The sequence below is a fragment of the Lepidochelys kempii genome, chromosome 2 (assembly GCF_965140285.1).
Source record: "Lepidochelys kempii isolate rLepKem1 chromosome 2, rLepKem1.hap1, whole genome shotgun sequence".
Lineage (NCBI taxonomy): Eukaryota > Metazoa > Chordata > Testudines > Cheloniidae > Lepidochelys > Lepidochelys kempii.
The window spans coordinates 39,879,550-39,898,523 of NC_136381.1; the positions used below are offsets into that span (position 1 = coordinate 39,879,550).

General features: G+C 38.4%; 1 protein-coding gene across 11 annotated transcripts in view; it reads right to left on the reverse strand.

The window, feature by feature from the left end:
• VPS13B (vacuolar protein sorting 13 homolog B) overlaps positions 1-18,974 on the reverse strand; it is a 922,277-nt gene that overhangs the window by 476,032 nt on the left and 427,271 nt on the right. For all 11 annotated transcript variants that reach the window (XM_073330465.2, XM_073330462.2, XM_073330464.2 and 8 more), the window contains exon 20: positions 8,817-8,926. In XM_073330465.2, coding sequence (XP_073186566.2) covers positions 8,817-8,926 — 110 coding nt within the window. The remainder of the gene's footprint in view (positions 1-8,816; positions 8,927-18,974) is intronic.

The window sequence follows — 18,974 nt, forward strand, 5'->3', positions numbered from 1 at the left end:
GGTTTTGGTGAGGCTGAACCTGGGGCTGTGCGCCCCACCTCTGGTGGCTGTGGCAGGGACAGGGCTGTGCCCCCCGGCATGGCCATGGGTTTGGGGCTGTTTCCCCCGCCATGGGGCTCCAGCTGTCATTCCTTCCCTCCTGCCAGCTCTCTCTCTGTCCTCATTATTTTTAGTAAAAGTCACAGACAGGTCACATCTGCCATGAATTTTTGTTTATTGCCCCTGACCTGTCTGTGACTTTTACTAAAAATAACTGTCACAAAATCTTAACCTTAGATATAATACACAATCAGAGTGAACAATATGATGGCAGCAAACATCATGGCAATTCCACAATTATTTATTATTATTATGGTGGGTTTACTTAGGTGTAAGCTGAATGGAAAGAAAAATGGAGAGAGAGAGGACATTGAACGGAAGGGAAAAGAGGTAGATGTGGAGTGAAGTACAGATGAAGAGACTGGGAGGGAGGGGAAGAGAGAGTCAAAACTGTAGTTCTCTAGAGCGACTGCAGAAGGAGCCAAACCGTAGAATGTTTGTAGGCCCCAGTTTGGCTCCTTCTGCAGTCGCTCCTCCTGGCTGGACTCTCAGTAAGGAAAGACACAATTATTTCCATGACATTCTCAAAGAAAAATGCATAATTGTGTTAATTTTACACAATACATAGAATAGCATTCTGAACCAAATTATTAGTTGTTTGAGTCACTGAAAACTATTACTCAATCTTACTAATTATTATTTTGGATCTTCTGGAAGATTAATGAGAGCTTATAAAACTTTATGGCTCACCAGCGTGTGAAAATCCTGTTGCTAAAAACAAAAAAATATATACAGATTTCAACCTGGCGTATGTATAAACAAGGACCCTACAAGACTCCCTTTAGAGATAAGAGTGCATGTAGAACTGATATATTTAAAGCAGGAAATAATCTTATTAACATCTTCATTTCAATTATACCTTGTGACTATCAGTTCCATAGTTTGATTATGTGGCTTGTTTAAAGTGTTTCCTTTTATCAAATTTAATGCCTTCAGTGCATTTGAATGTCTTCTTGTTCTTGTAGTATGAGAACGAAGGTAAATACAGCACACATATTTATCCTCTGTACTACTCAGAGCTTTGTATGCCTCTGTCATATCCCCCCTTATTAATCTGTTATCTAAATTTCACAGATCCCAATCTTTTCAACCTCTCTTTATATACCCAGACAAAATTATATTAAGACAGAATTACAGTTAAAAGTACACATGAAAAATTTAAAGTAAAACACACCATGGGGATATTGTATTTATCCCAAAAACTAGCATTACAAATTCTGGAAATCCAGAGTGAAGATTAAATTAAAAAAAATCAAAACAAGGAAAGGTATGGAAAAGAAGATGGGGCACTCAAACAACCTTAACTCTGCCCTGTAGTGACACCATAACTGTACAATTAAGATTAATGCATATAGTATTTGTAGGCCCAAATTAGATTAAATTGATTTTTAAAGATGCATTAGATTTCTTAGTTTTTTTCTCCTCATTGTATCATTATTTTACAGGAAGTACAGGATACAACTTTCCTAAAATTTTGGGGCATTGTGTGTGTATTCAGACCAAAGATCTGGTTTGGATCTCTTGTTACTTTTTACAGGGATATTTGAAATACATGAGATATGTATGCAGTATCATGACTTCGTAACTCATATTTAAAATGAAATAATATTTAAAAGCTATAAACAAAAAGTATAACTTTTTTTTTTCTTTCTACACTTCAAGTGCAATTGTAAGACTGATGCTTGTATACTAGGGAAAGAGGTTTCATGAATCACAGAAACTTATGACAATACTTGTCCAAAAGTAGCATGTTATGCATTTTTGTCTCCCTCTAAACTGTGGAAAAATACATGTAGTTGGTGCAGAATGTTTTTGTTTTCTTATACAAATCAGTTCTTAAGATAATGAACTGTACCTCTCTTCAAATAAAACAGATATGTGATCATATCTTTGGCTACATTATTTTACTCAATACAGTGTCAATGCTTTATCACAGACTCAAGCTTTAAATCCTTGAATGTGTTCAGAATGGATATCATCTGAAGGAAAATGTTCCCTTGCCAACATTATTTCAGTGTAAGCAGCAATAGTTTTAAATGAAGATGCATTTCTGACACTATAAAGAAAATGATATTTTTATAATTTTACCCAAGTTATAAGCATAACTACAATGATAATAATATCAAAAATGTTCAGAATTGGCTGCTTATACAGAATTTCCTAAATCCATATTTAAACATTTAGATGGAAGTGGCCTGATTTTCAGAGGTCTTGAGCAACCATAAATCCTACTAAAGTTAGTAACAACAGCAGGTGTTCAGCACCTCTGACAAATCAGGCCACTTTTTAATGACATGCCTAGACCTTGATGAAGGTACCTAGGTTTGAAAATCTGGGGCAATAATTTTATTTATAAAACACTCCATTTCCAAGATTCTTGAAGAGCTATACAATATATATAATATGACACAAATTTAAATACAATTTAACATAATTAACAAAATAAAAACTGAACAAGGGTATTCAAATGCAAACCTGTTAATAGATATTACATATATCAGACCCAACAGAATGAACTTCAATATTAAATATATGGGGATAGTCAACTGACCCAGTAAACACTGGAGAGACAAGGCGGGTGAGATAATCTCTCTTATTGGACCATCTTCTGTTGGTGAAAGAGACAAGCTTTCAAGTTTACACAATTCTTCTTCAGCTCTGGGGCATTTCAGGTCCCAGAATAAGGTAAAGTTGGCCAGTAGTAATGGGACTAGTAGAAACTTTTCTGATACAACCACTCAAGAATGTGGGCAGACAGGTCACCTGTTCCCGATGATGTTTGACAAATAGCTTTAGAATGAAGAGGAAAGAAGAAGCCTTACTGCTCACTTATCTCAAAAAAAGAGCAGAAATAGAAAAGGTTGAGAAACAGCGATGAAAATAAGTAAAGGCCTTGAGATACTTCCATATGAAGAGAAGACTGGGACCACTTATTTTAGAAAGGAGACATGGCAAAACTGTAAAAAATTATGAATAGGAAAGAGCAGAAAAATCAGGAATACCTATACCCCCTCTCAAACTGCAAGGACAAGGAAACACTCAATGAAATTGAAAGAAAAACAATTTAAAATGAATAAAAGAAAATATCTTTTTCTTTGTTTGATACCCAACACCTAATTAACCTGTGGAACTCAATTTCACAAGATGTCAATGGGAGCAAGAGTTTAGTAAGAGTCAAAAATAAGCATTAGACAAACAAACTTCCACTATGGACAGCTTATTCTGTAATTATGAGTTTCTCTTCCATCTGGTTCTGACCGGAAGGAAACTAAACTAACAGACCACTGGTCTGATCCATTGTGTCAATTTTAATGTTCTCTTAAAACTGTTGCCCTCACCAAGACATCAGCAATGAGAATGTTAACAGGCTACTGGCCTGCCTAACACAGAAGACAACAAAAAGTGAAGGAGATTTCCCAACTAAAAGAAGATTCAAAATCGCACAAAACTTGGCTTGTTTAAGGCCTAGCCTGAAATTCCTGGATGTTTTCCAAAACATGTGTTGAACCTCAACGAATCTGGGCCAATGTCTGAGTTTGGAACAAACTGCCTGTCAGGGTTCCTTCTCCACTCTGAACTCTGGGGTACAGATGTGAGGACCTGCATCCAAGACCCCCTAACCTTATTTTTACCAGCTTAGGTTAAAAACTTTCCCAAGGCACAAATTCCATCTTGTCCTTGAACAGTATGCTGCCACCACCAAGTGATTTAGACAAAGAATCAGGGAAAGGACCAATTGGAGTGCCCGTTTCCCCAAAATATCCCCCAAGCCCTTACACCCCCTTTCCTGGAGAGGCTTGAGAATAATATCCTAACCAATTGGTTACAAAGTGAACACAGACCCAAATCCCTGGATCTTTGGACACTGAAAAAAAACAATCAGTTCTTAAAAGAAGAATTTTATTTAAAAAGAAAAGAAAAGGTTAAAATCCCCTCTGTAAAATCAGGTTGGAAGATAACTTTACAGGGTAACAAAAGGTGCACAAAACACAGAGGAACCCCCTCTAGCCTTAGTTTCAAAGTTACAACAAAACAGGGATAAACCTCCCTCCCTCCCTCCAGCAAAGGGAAAATTCACAAGTTGAGAAAACAAAGATAAACTAATACGCCTTGCCTGGCTGTACTTACAATTTATGTAATATGAGAGACTGGTTCAGAATGGTTTGGAGGACGTGGATTGATGTCCGGTCCCTCTTAATCCCAAGAGCGAAAGAACACAGAAACCAAGGACCCAAAACAAAGCCTCTCGCCCTCCCCCAGATTTGAAATGATCTTTTGTCCCCATTGGTTCCTTTGGTCAGGTGCCAACCAGGTTATTTGAGCTTCTTAACCCCTTACAGGTAAGGAGGAATTTTAGGTTATCCTTATGGTTATGACACTGCCAAACCAGATGACTTTCATAATCTTATTTTGTAATTGGCTAGAAGGGTTGTTTTTGAGAGATTACTCTTTTACTTTATTTCAACTTTTAATGTATCTATATAAACTGGAGATGGATTTTATACAAAACTTAAAATAAAAAAGATAGATACATTGATTGTGGCACCCAATATTACCATACAAAATATCATAACTCAAAGGACACAAAAACTTGAGGACATACTATATCAACATGTTAACAAAAGCGCCCAACAATCCAGCACCCTGCTGGAGAAGGCTCCAAAAAAAAGATGGGCATTGCAACATATCCTAGAAGCCTGCAAATTCAAGCTTTAACAGATTAAAGGGGAATCAAATGCTATAGTTAATATTCCTTCACAGAGAATATCTTGTCAGATGGACAGAAACACATTGGTTCCCTATATCTCTTCTATGTATATAACATACAAATATACATTTAAAACACATGTAATTACAGATCACATATCAGAGCTGTGACAGTCAGAGATGTGTGTCAAATTATGAATACCATGAATGCCGCGCCATTTATAATATTAAAAAATGGTACTAATCTTCCGTAACTTTGTGTTGCACATATCCATTCCACTCCTCATGTGCACATGCTCTGCACACAGTTGTTAGAAAATTTTCCCTCAGAAAAACCCATCAGGGTAGCCTGAGTCCCCTCTCCTGTCATGTGCCACTGTATTACAATATAAAGGGCCCAGCCTCTCACAGCACCCTCAGTTCCTTCTTGTCAGTCAACTTCAATGCAGAGGGACAGGAGGATGGACCATAGTATGGAAGTGTGCAACACATCTTAAAGAACAATTACAGAAGTTTAGTAACCATTTTTTATTCTTCAAGTGAATTCACATGAGCATTCCACTCTTGGTGACCCATAAGCCATAAAGAAGGAGAAGGGATTGGAATCTATGTAACACAGAAGGACAACTCATCCAAATTTAGCATTGTCTCTTGAGTGCTGAGTGTTGGCATAATGGGATGCAAAGACATGGACTGAAGACCAGGTTGTTGCTCTACAAGTGTCCTGGATGGGGACTTGTGCAAGAAACGCCACCAAGGCTGCTTGAGATCTTGTGAAATGAGCAGCTACTTTGCTTGTTGGGGAAATGCCAGCCAAATCACAACATTCACAAATACAGGATGCTGTCCACAATTAAACTGTCTGTGAAGAGACTGGGAGACCCTGCATTCTGTCTGTGATGGCCACAAATAGTTGGGTTGAAAACTGGAACTGTTTAGTACTATCTATGTAGAACATCAAAGCCCTTCTAACACCAAGGGTGTGCAGGGGTTGCTCCTCTTATTGGTGTGTGGTTTGGGGTAAAACATAAGTAAGTAAATTGACATGTTAATAGGAAAGTTAGATACCACTTTAGAGATAAATCTTGGATGAGCAAATATATTTTTGTTCTTAAAGAAAATTTTATAAGGAGGTTTAGACATCAGAGCACGTAGCTCAGCCATACTCCTGGCAAAGTGATGGCTACTAAAAAACCTCACGTTCAATGATAGGTGTGGCAAGGAGCACCTTGCTAATGGCTCAAACTAAGTTCAAGCCTCATGGAGGAATAAGTTCCCTTCTCCAAGGGTACAACCTTTCCAGGCCTTTCAATAATCTGATTGTCATATCATCAGCAATTTTAGAATGACTGTCCAAGTAAGGATGGAAAGTTGATACTGCTGCTAGGTGGACCTTGACAGAACTAATCACCAATCATGAATGTTTTAGGTGTAATAAATAGTCCAGGATACACTGGATTGAGGACTGCATTGGTGAAACCCAAAATCGACAAGACCAGATGGGAAAATGCTTCCACTTCAAAATGTAAATAGTCTTGGTGAAGGGCTTTCTACTATTTAGTAAAACATTGCAAACTTGCTCCAAGCAAGACTCCTATTTTTGATTTAGCCATAGAGCCTCCAGGCTGTTAAATGAAGTACCTGCTGGTTCCGGTGGAGCACCTGACAAAGATCCTGCAAAATTATGTCTGGATCCAAAGGAAGTGAAATTGGAGCCTTTACCAACAGATCCAGGAGAGTGGAGAAGCAGTGCTGCCAGGACCACCCTGGGACTATTAGTATAACCTGGGCATGGTCTCATTTGATCTTTTGCAACACTCTGTGTAGAAGTGGAATTAAGGAAAAGCGTAGCACAGCTTCTTCAGCCAAGACAGTAGGCAAGTGTCCATGATGGAACTGGGACTGCAACCTTGTAGGGAACAAAACTGATGGCATTTCCTGTTGGCCCTGGTTGTGAACACTGCTGGAAAATGCAGCTGGCTACATCCAGGGAGAGAGACCACTTGTGGTGACTCAAACGATCTGCTTAGGTGGTCTGCAAGCTCATTCTGCAATCCTGGAATGTAAGAGGCTTTGAGATTGATTGAATTAGGAATGCAAAAGTTCTATAGCCTCTTGACAAAGTGGAAAACAGAGGATTCCTCCCTGCCTGTTGGAGAAAAACATTACTGCTGTGTTGTCTGTGAGGACAAACAGTCTTTTTCCCTTGACCTGAGATAGGAAAGCCTGAGAGGCTAGGCAGACAGCCCTTACCTCCCTGACATTGATATGTAGAGACATGAGGAGACCATAAGGACCAAAAACCCTGAGTTTGTAAGGGGACCCAGATAAGCCCCACTCCCAGACAGCCACATCCATCACCAATGTTAACAAAGATTGATAGCAGGCCAAGGGAATGCCTGCACATACATTGACCAAGTCTGTCCACCAATCTAGAGATATCAGTATGCTAGAGAGCACATTCAGCAGAGAGTTCAGATGGTGACAACTTGGTGAATAAATGGAGGCCAGCCAACTCTGAAGAACCCTGAGATATAATCTGGTATGTGCACAAGACTGCATGTCCCAGGAGCCTCGTAGAGTTTAAGGCTACACTACTAACTAAGTACTGGTCAACTAGAAACTATTTACATTAAATTTACAACAAGCACTCCAAGAGCACTTGCTATGGCAAGCCAAGCAAGTCCAACGGCCATCATGGATGGTAAGAAGGAACTGAGCAGAATCTGGGGCAGCTGGACCTTTTATATCAGCATGCAGTGGTGGGCAACAGCAGAGAGTGCTCACGCTGCCCTGATGGATACCACCGAGGGAAAAATTTCTGATGACTATGCGTGGGGCACACACACAGCAAGAATGGAATGCACATGTACAAGCACTCGAAGAACAACCTTCAGTGTAGATTTTGTAGCAGAGGTTTGACACCTAGTAGACAAACTGTCTGAGCAGCTGTGAAATAACAGTCAAGGGGCATCAACAGTGAATAACTGTTCCCTACCAAAATAATGGGTTTTCTATGAGCAGGTCCATTGACTTTCAATGCTTTTCTACAGAGACGCCAACTGGTGAGGAGCCCTGGAGCCTGGACCTGCTCCCGTCCCCAGCTCACTGAGGAGACAGTCAGCTTTAAAAGAACTACTTCTCTAAGTCAGAAAGACCAAGATGGCCAGGCTGAGAAGGCCAGAAGGGCTGTGTGGCCTAAGGTCTCAGACCATGACTCACTGGGTGGAGAGGTCAGACTGAGGGAATGTGTGTTTAGAAGGTTGTTATTTTCCATAAGTCTGTAATTCTCCTGTGCTTTTTAAGAGTAGGTGTGTGATAAGATAGTCCTGTAACAAGCCTGTGCTGCCTTGCTTTACTGCCACATTGTCCCTGAAGGGTTTAACTAAGATATCCGAGTTCCCACAGCCAGGTGGACTCTGTGGGGAGTGTGTCTAAGCAACTGGGGGCTTGGGAGGGCTGTGGCGCTGGTTCTGGGATCTTGGTGGCTGGATTGCAGGACCCCACCACCTAAGAAGGGTATCTGATGGGGGCCTGTACCTGGGAGCGCACATGAGACACGCAAGGTTTGCCTACACAGCAGCTAGGAGAACTAGCACTCTGAAAACAGCAGTGTGGCCAAGCGGCAGGGGCTGCAGCTTTGGGCTAGGGACCTGACTACCTACCATCAAGAGGGTTGGACAGCTGTAACCAGTGCCACACTGCTATTTTTAGTGCACTAGTTCGAGCAGAGCTAGCTCATGTACTTCTACTCACACTGGGAATTACACCTCCCAACTGCTGTGTATACATGCCCCCAGATTAGTGATCAGTCAGTGAAGCATATGGGATTCAGAGGTTGAATCCAATCAAAACAGAATGTGGGACAGGGACAGGTTATGACGGTATCCTTCATAATAAACGTAGTCTGGAGTAATATAACATAAAATTTTCACATTAAATGAGAGAATGTGGTATAGGGAAAGGTTATTTTTATATACACAAAGAACTGATTTCTCAAGAATTCCTACCTGTTGGATGTGTCTACTACTTCGTTTCTGAGGTTGGTACATAAGCCAAGTATACAAGACTGGATCAATATTGACGGCTAATCCCTGCACGCTGGCCAAAAGTACAGCACCTAGATAGCATAAAGAGAAAATGAAATTAAAAAGATAAACTATATAAACACATACACAAATATGTATTTTCTTTAGTAGATACAAATCCTTTTTGAAAAAGAAAAAGTTACCATTGTGCAGTGATTACACTTTAAAAGTTCACTCCAGTTTTAGAAACGTTACGAGTTGTAGAGGTAACCTCCATTTTAAGACTAGGTACCACATAAACTGATAGAGTATTTTAAAATGGAATTAACTTTTTAATTGTGAACACTGTATGTACTGTAAATTTGTCACATGCCTCTTTTGATTAGGATGGAATTTTTTTATTTTGTTGATGGTATATCATAATACAACATTCCTTTATTTTATTTTAAATAAATGGTTTAGTAAAATGGCAATTTTGAAAGCGATAAACATTTCTAAGCACAAAAAATGACCCTATATCTTTATAAAGAGAAGTGGAAAAAGAAAGTCGGAAAAGGTGGAAGAAGAATGGAAAATCAAGGAATCTTACAGAGGAAAGAAAATAGTTCTGCACATTAACCTCCTCACATAAAAGCCCCCTGGACATCACATAAGATTGCTGTTAATAATTTCTGATTGTCAGTGATTCCATAAACTATTCACAGCCTTCAGGTGAAGTCTTTCACAGCTGTCTTTGGCTTTCATGATTCTTAAAATCTGCCAATCAACTCCTCTAAGCACCTACATTTCATGAGGCTTGCCCTAAATTGGAGGGGGGGAGAGGTGGACCTGAACAAATAATCCTGTTCACCTCTGACTTCCCAGGTTTTACTAGGATCTGTATTTCTGCTAATTGTCCTTATTGAGAAGGACAGGCCTTACTCCATGCACTAGACTGGATGAAAATTTAAAATGAACCCAAACAGTGAACCTCAAAAGTTGAAGAGACTCCAGACACACAGTTACAGCTCACTTCATTTACAGTTTTCAGAGTAACAGCTGTGTTAGTCTGTATTCGCAAAAAGAAAAGGAGTACTTGTGGCACCTTAGAGACTAACCAATTTATTTGAGCATGAGCTTTCGTGAGCTACAGCTCACTTCATCGAAAGCTCATGCTCAAATAAATTGGTTAATCTCTAAGGTGCCACAAGTACTCCTTTTCTTTTTTCATTTACAGTGGAGACTGCAAGGATCTCATGGAAAATGAAGTGTGCCACAAAGGCCAATGCAACTGACCACCATTCTTATTGCCAGCAGGAACACACAACATGTGGGGGCCTCTCAATTGTAGTCACATCCCTTTTGCTTCCAGCAAGTGATCAGTCTGACAATTCATAACCACTCCTTTGGTCCCAGCAACTGCTGAGGCTTCTGTGTTTCTCTCACAGTCAGAACGGTAAAACAGTTGGAGAAAGAACAAACCCAAATGTCCAGCAGAGACTTATCGGGAAGATTAGTGGATTGTGGAAATCACAAGACAGCAGAACTGTGTATATCATATAAACCCCTATTCATCACATCACAAAAGTGAGAAACTTGGCAGCTTTGTAAATGGTGTGGGGAAAAGGAAGCAGAAAACAAAATGGAGAAAATGCACAAAATTTCTTGGTTTTGCTTTTCTACTTTTGTGTGTGTGTGTGCTGCAAACACAGCTGTTTTCACAAAAAAATCGTGAATGTAACCCAAAGCTCACAACTTCTCTCCCTAGACTCTTTTCTCAGCCAACAGAAACACGATGTAAGAATTGAGCCTTGTAGCCACAGGCCCAAAGAAAATAATGTAACCCATTCTTCCCCCCAAAAAGAAAACACTTGTAATCGGACGGTGGGGTCAACTTTCTCGATAGTGAGCCAGAGGGGGATGCCTTGGAGCATTCTTCCAGCTGGTGCTCTGCCCAAAGCAGACTTCAATTATCTCTCTGTCCTGGGCAAAACATTATTTGGATGGATATTGTCAGATACCCTATTGACCCACTAGAGATTACAAGGCAAAACCCTAGAGAGGGAGACATTATACACACTAGAAAAGGCTCTCCTACAAGATTGACCAGAAGATTAAAAAAAAGATAAGAAAAAAGTTAGAATTGAGAAAAGAGAAAACTGAACAACCATGAAAAGGAAACAATCAAACCACGCGTCGGTTTTGAAAAGTTTGTATTGAAAATGTTATGTACTAAACATTAATATTCATTTGCATTCCCATCTTTTATAACCAATGTTTTAGAAGATTATGCAGATAGGAAGTGCTGTGAAATATTTTTGCTTGGGTTCTCTTCAATTTACGAAATCCCTAGAATCAGTTACCCCTGTGACCAAAAAGTTTGGGAGGTCTCCCTTGGAAAACACTTTTTCATCACACACAAGGAAATGAACTACTGACACCTAAACATAAAATAGCATGAAGTTTAAACACTATAGGTATGCACAGAAGCAAAGCTAATAATTATAAATACAAATAATTCCTTAAAACTTTATTAGTTAAAACATGATTAGCACAAAATTCCGCACCATTCAAAATTTATGTTTAACATTTTAATAGGTTCTTGATAAAGTTTCATTTATTTTCCTCCGTATAAGCAATGTGGTACCAATTTATTTTAATTCCCACAAATGTAATCATTTAGCAACTATGATTATCAGTATGGTGTCTTAAGTGATGATTAGTAAGGCTTAAGATGGGATTTTCAACTTATGGGAGGTAGGTGTCTGAATCCCACTGAAATCCAACTTCACACACACATTGTCCAATTGTAAGACCAGTGCACCTGTCTCTTGTATCAATTACAGTTAGCATCTGTTTATGTAATGACATTCTTTATCCTTGCAGTATTATGACTGCATTTATTCTTTACAATCAAATTTTGGACACATTTTCTTTTCTTAAAATACATTTTTAAATACTACAATTGTCAGCAGTCTCAACTGTTACCAATCCTCACGATTTTATCATAGGCCTCACAGTATATGGTGTTTTTCTTAAAACACCAGTTTCTGGGGTTATACGATAATTTCAGTTATATTTTTTATAAGAGTTTCTTGCCCTCACAGTTATGGAGAAAAGCTTGGAAAGTGACTCTTAAAGCTCAAAAACCAGAAGGCAAATAAAAAGATCCCCAAATGTATTATTTTAATAGCTAATTATTTTCAAATCAATTTAATGATTATTTGGGGCCTGACTCATGATTCTTGTACGCTTGGGGTTGGCAGTACTTCAGTCTAGGTAGAGAACTATGAATTAAATGGACATATTGAGTGTACTATCCTCTCTGCCCTGAAGGTGGAACGTTCAAGTCCTGGAGAAGATGCATTAGCAGTATGGGTGGAGGAATTTGAACTGCTGTTGCATGTTTATTGGAATTATTCTGTATCTAAAGAACTTCAAACACAGAAAATGGAGCATTTTCATGGACACTAAAATTAACTTTTTTTTAAAGTTACACTAACGTGTTAATGCAGCGAGTATTCTGCATTCATGACTAGCATGTTATTTATTTGTATGTACTTATATGCATTTATATTAATATAGCTATTTAACTGCAAAGCTGTAAAATTTTAAAACAAATGGATAAATGTAATGCAAAGAGAAATGATGAAGACCAATGTATCTGCTTGGTTTATCTTTATATAAGATTTAAAATTTTGCAATGAAAAATTAAATTCAGTTCATAAAAAGCAGCTGATTATTGGAAGATGAAGCAACAAAACTCGGATATTTTCAGTAGTAATACTGTTCAAGGAGAACAAAGAGTGATTTCTCCAAAAAAAGTATATATTTCATAAGTAGGTGGAACAGTATTTTAAATTTAATTTATACAATTCATTCATTTATATCAACACACTTTAGACATAGACAGCAAAAATATATTATTCACTGATATAAGATACTTCACAAAATTTTAAAAAAAGCTAAAATATTAAATTTTTAATTCATTTTACATAAAAAGTGATCAAACTTGTTGAATTTTATAAGGCAGGAAATACTATCCAAGTGGGGTTAAGTGAGGAAGACTTGAGGAGCACAATGTGCAAGAGGCAGTCAAAAAATACACAAAGATAAATCATCCGTATAGCAGAGGCTCTGAGCTGGAACACACACAGAGGAACTCCTGTAGCTAAAAGAGGCTTTGTGATCTGATAGTTTTAAATGTCAGTAATAAACCTTAAAAATAAATCTTCAATTTAAGGAGAAGCCAGTGGTAGGACATAAAATAAAAGAGTAACATGTGTACAATGCGAACGACAATAAATAAGCCTTGCAGCAGGATCTTCAGCAGATTGGAGACTGGAAACAGAAAATGCTGGAAGGTCGGTATGGAGTACATTACAATAATTAGCGTTTATCAACATTTTAGGCGCCAAAATTATGAGTGATTCCTGCATCTTTAAAAGATATTGTCTGATGTCAGCTAGCCTTAATGATATATATGTGTCAAATAAAAAACACGAATTGGACAGACTTCCCCAGGGACAGGATTTGGGGAGGAGTCAGCCTTGGGCAAAAATTAGTGGAAATTTTTTTTTATTACAAACTCCCCCCAAAACAACAACAAAAATAGTGTTAGCAAGTAACATGATTTAGTAGTGCAAAAAATGAACTCAGCTCAAACTGCGAGGAGGTTAGAAATCATTTCAAATTAAAGCATGATTTTGACGGTCAACCTTAACTATGGAGTTGCTATGATGGCTCCATAAGCTCACAAGTGAGGTAGATGAGGACACTGTAGTTTAGTTTATCAAACCTCTTTAGTTGTTCATCCCTTAAGTCCGATAAAAACAGTTCAAGAAGCCAGATAAATAATTAAATTATTTTGCCTTTTAGTTTGAGTGCCAGGTAAGTTCGGCTTGCTACTAACCACTTACTAAATTTTACTTCAGCATTTGCTGCTTAGGCCTTGTCTACACTACCATGATAAGTTGACCTAAATTATGCCATTCCAACTACGTGAATAACATAGCTGGAGACGATGTAGCTTAGGTTGACGTACTGGAGTGTCTACACCATATTGTGTCAACGGGAGACGCTTTCCCGTCAATTTACTTTAATCTTCTAGTTCTGGTGGAGTACAGGGAGTCAACCGGAGAGCACTCTGTGGTCAATTTAGCTGGTCTTCACTAGACCCTGTAAATCGACCCCTACTGCATCGATCGCAGCAACGTCAATCCCCAGTAAGTGTAGGGGTGGTCTTAGATTCTATGTTGATGGGCAAATAAATGTACATGTAATATAGACAAATATTTGTTATGAGACCTCTCCCAAGAAATCCAAGCATAAAAGGATTCTAGTTAATCAGCTAGTTTTAAATTTAGCTATCATGCCAAAAATTAAGGGTTGACCCAAATGCCATAGAAATCTCTCATTGACTCCACTGGCATCAGGATCAGGCCATAAACAGATTCTTTTGAGGCAGATTTTATACTTAATTCAAGACTCCTTAATGACTATTTTATCTTTTTCAGGAAAAAGCACTAAAGTTTCCTGAATTTCATTAAGAGTGGTTTGAACTTTTTTCACTCCCTCTGTGAATTAAATTCAGGTTTCAATGAAGAACTGGTCTTACGGACATACTCTGTTTCATTTTCAAAGCCCAATTCACATATATTTATCTCATACCCCCTTCTAGTTAACCAGTACAAAATATAAATCTTGATAACAATTGTTATACAGTATTCGATAATATGAAGGAACAGATCCTTAGGGTCATGATGTACATTTTGGGGAGATATGGGGGTACATCCCCCCTCCCGACCCAATTTTCAGCTTGAGTGAAAAACAATTTGTTTCTTCCCCCAACTTTCAGCCCCAACCTGGAGGAAGAAGACAGAGGGAGGGGACCAGGCACAAAGAGGAGAGGAGGGAGTACAACAGAACCTCACAGTTATGAAGACCAGAGTTATGAACTGACCAGTCAACCACACACCTCATTTGAAACCGGAAGTACACAATCAGGCAGTAGCAGAGACAAAAAAATAAAAAGGCAAATACAGTACAGTACCGTGTTAAACAAACAACTAAAAAAATAAAGGGAAAGTAGCATTTTTCTTCTGCATAGTAAAGTTTCAAAGTCAATGTTCAGTTGTAAACTTTTGAAAGAACTATAATGTTTTGTTCAGAGTTAGGAACATTTCAGAGTTATGAACAACCTCCATTCCAGAGGTGTTCGTAGCTCTGAGGTTCTACTGTAGTCTGAGGTTACCTAGTACAGTTGCACTCAGAACTCTCTCCCCCCATGGATAATCTAGCTGATGAGCTGGGCAGAGAAGGAGGCATCAGAAGTTGCAATCTCCTGTCTCTAGGACCCAACTCTGTCTCCCTGATAGGCAGGCAGCTCTCTCTGTTCCCTTCCAACCCTCCCTCCCCCCTCCGCCGTCATCACCTCCAGCTCTAAGTACAGAGCAGAGAGTGCCCAAGCTTGGTAGGCAGTGCAACTCAACCATCAGCCCCTTTGCCCAGAAGCACCAACTCTAGCTCCTCTTCCTCATTCCTTCCCTCCTGCACACCCAAGAGGTAGGATCAGATATGGGAGAGGGAGTCGGTCACATTTCTGGGGGGCGGCACTGGTGTCTGAGAGAAGAGTTTGGGGGGAGGGCACAACCTTGGGAAAGGGGGCTATGGCTTATGGGAGGAACCTTTGGGGAGGAAAGTGGTGGTGGGGAGGGAGACAGGCTTCGGGGAGACTTGGGATAACAGATATGTGGGGAGCTGGGGCAGGTGGAAGAGAAAAGGCATTTGGTGGGAGAGAGGAGGAGTTTGTAGAAGAGAGTATAGGCTAATGAAGGGGTTTGGTGGATGGAGAGTGAAAGAGGGATGATTGATGGAGAAGGAGTGCTTGGGGAGAAAAGATTGGAGATTTTAGGAAGCAAATTGTTTGGGGAGGAGAGGTGTGCGGAGCCTGGGTTGTGGAGGTGTAGGTGTGGACTTCTGTTGCAGGGGTCTTCCTGGAAGGGAAGGCTCCTGGTACTCTGAGGGTCTGTGTCTCTCCCATCTTTTTGTCAAAATGAGTCCACTGCTTAAAATGGACAGGAGTATTCCAACTGTCAGTGGAATTATTATTCTAACTAACAGCGAGCACATGACAGCAGTGATATAGCTAATTTTGTGGATGATCTGCGATAAGAAGCAGTCTTGAGACTTTGTGAACAGGACTGATAGAGATGGTGCTCAACATATTTAATCTCTGGAAGAAAAGCAAGAACACTCTACTGTTGGAACACTTCCTGAAATCTCCTTTCAATTAAAAACATGCATATTTAAATTGTTTCCAATGCAAAACTTCAGAAATGACACTTCATCTCAAGATTTTATCTTCATCTCAACAGTAGCACCTTTATGAAAAAAAACTAGCAACACCTTTTTTAGTTATAATGAATTTGGGATTTTTGTTGAGGGAGGGATGACAAAACAAATGAAAATGTTCTGTAATGACAAGCTTTGTTTATCTTTTATTAACTAAGTAGCTTAAGAAAACATTACACCAGCATGCTACGTAAACTGCATCATAAATATTCAACAACGACCTCGTGACTTTGAGGTTTCTTGGAGTCTATGAATGCTAAACAGGTGCTGATGCAGGTTAACTTATCATCATAAATTTAATATCCAATTATTTCAAAGGGGATGGGGAATGAAAAAAAGTCTTGTTTTTCATTTATCATCATTAGATTATTTGACCCCCAATTATACTGTACTACACACAGACCTACATATTACACACAAATAAAGAGTTATTTTGTACAAGAGTGTGCAGGCAATTAGCTCTTTATGATGGCTTGACTCAGAACAGATCCACTGTAAATCACGAAAAGTGAAAATATCTAACTCTGTTTAATTTTAGCCTGAGAGACAAGTAAGGGAAAAAGTGTGCTTTGCTACTCTGCTTACTGCCAAAATGGCTCACTTAGCCACATTCCAAACAGGCTTTACCAATTAGCTATCCCAGAGCACCACAATCATTTTCAGTTATATCCCAAAGTGAAGAATGAGAGCTGAAGCAGGGGTTAGAGACTGAAGTTACACAGCATAAAAATTAAACATGCACACTTTTTGTCAGTTTTATAACATATATGACAAGCCAGTAAGATTGGCTTATCTGAGGGACAAAGTGTCCTGCATTTTATCCGGAATCACTGAACCAGACAGGGAGAGCAGACATATCAATCGACATCAAAGTTTAAGTGACTATGAACACTTATATTTTGCATTATGACAGCTACAGTAAGTCAACAACTTTTTATCATCTACCCATTGAGATATCTGTCTGCAAGTCTCACTATTTAATGCTTATTTGAGTGGCTTTTTAAAAAGAAGTAATTACAGACACTAATAGTTTTAAGACAAATATTTTACATGTTACTTTATGTCAGAAAAAAAATACAACCAAATGGGATGGGTTTTGGCAGAAAGAATACTTAGTTCCTAAGGAGAGTGGGAAGACCAATATAGGCTCAGTCATGACCCCATCAAAATCATTGACAAAACCCTAACTGACTTCAATGGGAGTAGGATCAGGCCCAATATGACTGTTATAAACTTCATTTTTACATAATGCTGAAATGTTAGCAAAGTGTCAAATATATTTTGTCTCAACTCTCTCCTATTGTTTGAAAATCCTATAGAATAATAAACAAAAACCATAAACCTTTATTTAACATTACACAGGCAACCTAAAGGCAAAAATATTCACTAGGGAAAGTTATGTTATAGACAGTACACAGAAACTTGAAGAAAAATGAACACACATTTGTAGAGTTCTATGGTTACTTTAGTAAAGTTTTCTTTTTGTTTTAAAACTCACAAGTACAACTGAAAAGGTTAGTTGTATAGACCGATATTCAAATACCTTTTGTAACAACCACAGTATTTTCCCCAGTACAAATGTTAAAACCAGCTTTTCCCTTCAACTCGGGCATTTTAAAATACAGTTTCTCCACAGATCACTCAGATGTACATGTTCCTGCAAACACACACACAAAGAATCCTAAATATTTAATTATGTTTTAATGCTATTCGCCTTCCAAATAACAGCTTTTGGTTTTAGGAAATATTTCATAGTTTACTGGTCAATACTTGTATGTTATGTACTGTAATTAAGCATCTATTGTACTAGTAGTAAAAACAATATGCAAATAATATAAATGTAATGTTTTGACCTGTTTAACATAAAAATATATAAATTGTGGTGGCATAACTTTCAAGCATATGTTCTAACAAACAATTTTAGGGGTACGTGAAAATCAAAGTATGTCTGGCCATCTATATATGCATCTGAACATCTGCAAACCAGCGATAAAATGAAAGAAGACACAACATCAGAATACACAAATTCATTCAACACATTGGCTAAACACAAAAGGTTCTGCTGCTTTTTGCTGTAAATCAGGTGCAACCTCACTGAAGTGAAAGGAGTTACACTGCTGTTAAAAAAAAAAGTGTGAGATCAGAATCAGACCCCAAAATGAAGAATACGCAATCGAGTTGTTAAGAATAGTTCTCATCATGCTCTCATCATTCATGTAAAAACTCAGGGCCTAGTTCTGCCTTCTGATTGGAGCTAAATCATTTAAGACTCATACCTTCAGGGGTAGGGAAAAATTTGGATCTTATTTTAGAAACAAATGCAGTTTATTGCATATGTGACAAATTGAGATCGAACGAGTTTTCACCAAAAATTGCTAAAATGTTAATATTTAACACGTATGATATACAATTTTGAAATACAAAATATTTTTTCAGTAACTGCTTCCTAGTTTTTCTATTCCATTTGAACAAAACTATGTACATTGACTTCTGAGGGTACAGGGATGTGGGGTTGGGAAGTTGGCTAAAGAAGAAACACCACTTATTCAGTATGACTAGCAAATGTATGGGCAGCTGCAGCATATATGATATGTGTCAGCTCTCTTTTGGGTTATTTCTGATATGTCTCTGTGAAAACATGGTAACAGATGGCTATTATTACCCTGCTGAACAGAACAGCCCTCTCTCCCCTAAATTGTAGCTCTTAACATAAGGATCATTTCTTTATAAGCTCTGATGAACCTTTCTCATGCTCACATTCATGTTTTAGACACATCTATTTAGCTATAACCTTTCTACTATTTATCA